At 44.4% G+C, this 2,500-nt stretch overlaps 1 protein-coding gene across 2 annotated transcripts in view; it reads left to right on the top strand.

Moving 5' to 3' along the window:
* zbbx (zinc finger, B-box domain containing) overlaps window positions 1-2,500 on the top strand; it is an 88,592-nt gene that overhangs the window by 57,504 nt on the left and 28,588 nt on the right. For both annotated transcript variants that reach the window (XM_036961523.1, XM_036961521.1), the window contains exon 15: window positions 1,865-2,094. In XM_036961523.1, coding sequence (XP_036817418.1) covers window positions 1,865-2,094 — 230 coding nt within the window. The remainder of the gene's footprint in view (window positions 1-1,864; window positions 2,095-2,500) is intronic.

Below are 2,500 nucleotides of genomic sequence, written 5' to 3'. Positions count from 1 at the left end.
AAGAGAGGGTATACTGTACTGCATACGTACCTCAGTGTTTAGAGAGGGTATACTGCATACATACCTCAGTGTTTAGAGAGGGTATACTGCATACGTACCTCAGTGTTTAGAGAAGGGTATACTGCGTACATACCTCAGTGTTTAGAGAGGGTATACTGCATACATACCTCAGTGTTTAGAGAGGGTATACTGCATACATACCTCAGTGTTTAGAGAGGGTATACTGCATACGTACCTCAGTGTTTAGAGAGGGTATACTGCATATGTACCTCATTGTTTAGAGAGGGTATACTGCATACGTACCTCAGTTTTAAGAGAGGGTATACTATACTGCATACGTACCTCAGTGTTTAGAGAGGGTATACTGTGTACATACCTCAGTGTTTAGAGAGGGTATACTGCATACATGCCTCAGTGCTTTTAGAGGGTATACTGCATACGTACCTCAGTGTTTAGAGAGGGTATACTGCATACGTACCTCAGTGCTTTCAGAGGGTATACTGCCTACGTACCTCAGGGGGTGAGTGTTTAGAGAGTGTATACTGCATACGTACCTCAGGGGGTGAGTGTTTAGAGAGTGTATACTGCATACGTACCTCAGGGGGTGAGTGTTTAGAGAGGGTATACTGCATACGTACCTCAGGGGGTACATGTTCATTTCCCTGTACAGATTGTGACTGGTTGATACTGGTACATGTTCATTTCCCCATACAGATTGTGATTGGTTGATACTGGTACATGTTCATTTCCCCATACAGATTGTGATTGGTTGATACTGGTACATGTTCATTTCCCCATACAGATTGTGATTGGTTGATACTGGTACATGTTCATTTCCCCATACAGAGTGTGATTGGTTGATACTGGTACATGTTCATTTCCCCATACAGATTGTGATTGGTTGATACTGGTACATGTTCATTTCCCCATACAGATTGTGATTGGTTGATACTGGTACATGTTAATTTCCCCATACAGATTGTGATTGGTTGATACTGGTACATGTTCATTTCCCCATACAGCTTGTGATTGGTTGATACTGGTACATGTTCATTTCCCCGTACAGATTGTGATTGGTTGATACTGGTACATGTTCATTTCCCCATACATATTGTGATTGGTTGATACTGGTACATGTTCATTTCCCCGTACAGATTGTGATTGGTTGATACTGGTACATGTTCATTTCCCCGTACAGATTGTGATTGGTTGATACTGGTACATGTTCATTTCCCCGTACAGATTGTGATTGGTTGATACTGGTACATGTTCATTTCCCCGTACAGATTGTGATTGGTTGATACTGGTACATGTTCATTTCCCTGTACAGATTGTGATTGGTTGATACTGGTACATGTTCATTTCCCCGTACAGATTGTGATTGGTTGATACTGGTATATGTTCATTTCCCCGTACAGATTGTGATTGGTTGATACTGGTACATGTTCATTTCCCCATACAGATTGTGATTGGTTGATACTGGTACATGTTCATTTCCCCGTACAGATTGTGATTGGTTGATACTGGTACATGTTCATTTCCCCATACAGATTGTGATTGGTTGATACTGGTACATGTTCATTTCCCCATACAGATTGTGATTGGTTGATACTGGTATGTTCATTTCCCCATACAGATTGTGATTGGTTGATACTGGTATGTTCATGTTCATTTCCCCATACATATTTTGATTGGTTGATACTGGTACATGTTCATTTCCCCATACAGATTGTGATTGGTTGATACTGGTATGTTCATGTTAATTTCCCCATACAGATTGTGATTGGTTGATACTGGTACATGTTCATTTCCCCATACAGATTGTGATTGGTTGATACTGGTACATGTTCATTTCCCTGTACAGATGTTGACATGGAGTCATCCAGTGACAGCCCGGGCCTGACGCCCTGCGAAGAAGACTCCTCAGACGAGGAGATGAAGATGGATGGATGTTTAGAGGAGTGGGGGGGTAGTGCAGAGCACAGATGCTCTACCTTCCTCTCTCCCACCCTTCTCCCAGAGGGTTCCCCTGTCTTCCTAACAGCCCTGGACCCAGAACCAGAGACAGGAGAGCTGGTCCCAGAACCATCCATGGTGAGTTAGATTCTATAGAGGGAGAGATGGAGAGGGAGAAGAGAGCGAGAAAGAGAGGGGAGGGAGGGAGAAGAGAGAGAAAGAGAGAGGGAGGGAGAAGAGAGAGAGGGAGGGAGAAGAGAGAGAGAAAGAGAGGGGGAGGGAGGGAGAAGAGCGAGAAAGAGAGAGGGAGGGAGACGAGAGCGAGAAAGAGAGGGGGAGGGAGGGAGAAGAGAGAGAGAGGGAGGGAGAAGAGAGAGAGAAAGAGAGGGGGAGGGAGAAGAGAGAGAGAAAGAGAGAGGGAGGGAGAAGAGAGAGAGAAAGAGAGAGGGAGAGAGAAAGAGAGAGGGAGGGAGAAGAGAGCGAGAAAGAGAGAGGGAGAAGAGAGAGAGAAAGAGAGAGGGAGGGAGAAGAGAGAGAAAGAGAG

Source organism: Oncorhynchus mykiss, chromosome 24 (assembly GCF_013265735.2).
Source record: "Oncorhynchus mykiss isolate Arlee chromosome 24, USDA_OmykA_1.1, whole genome shotgun sequence".
In the NCBI taxonomy this organism is placed as follows: domain Eukaryota; kingdom Metazoa; phylum Chordata; class Actinopteri; order Salmoniformes; family Salmonidae; genus Oncorhynchus; species Oncorhynchus mykiss.
This window is presented reverse-complemented; position numbering and strand designations above follow the sequence as displayed.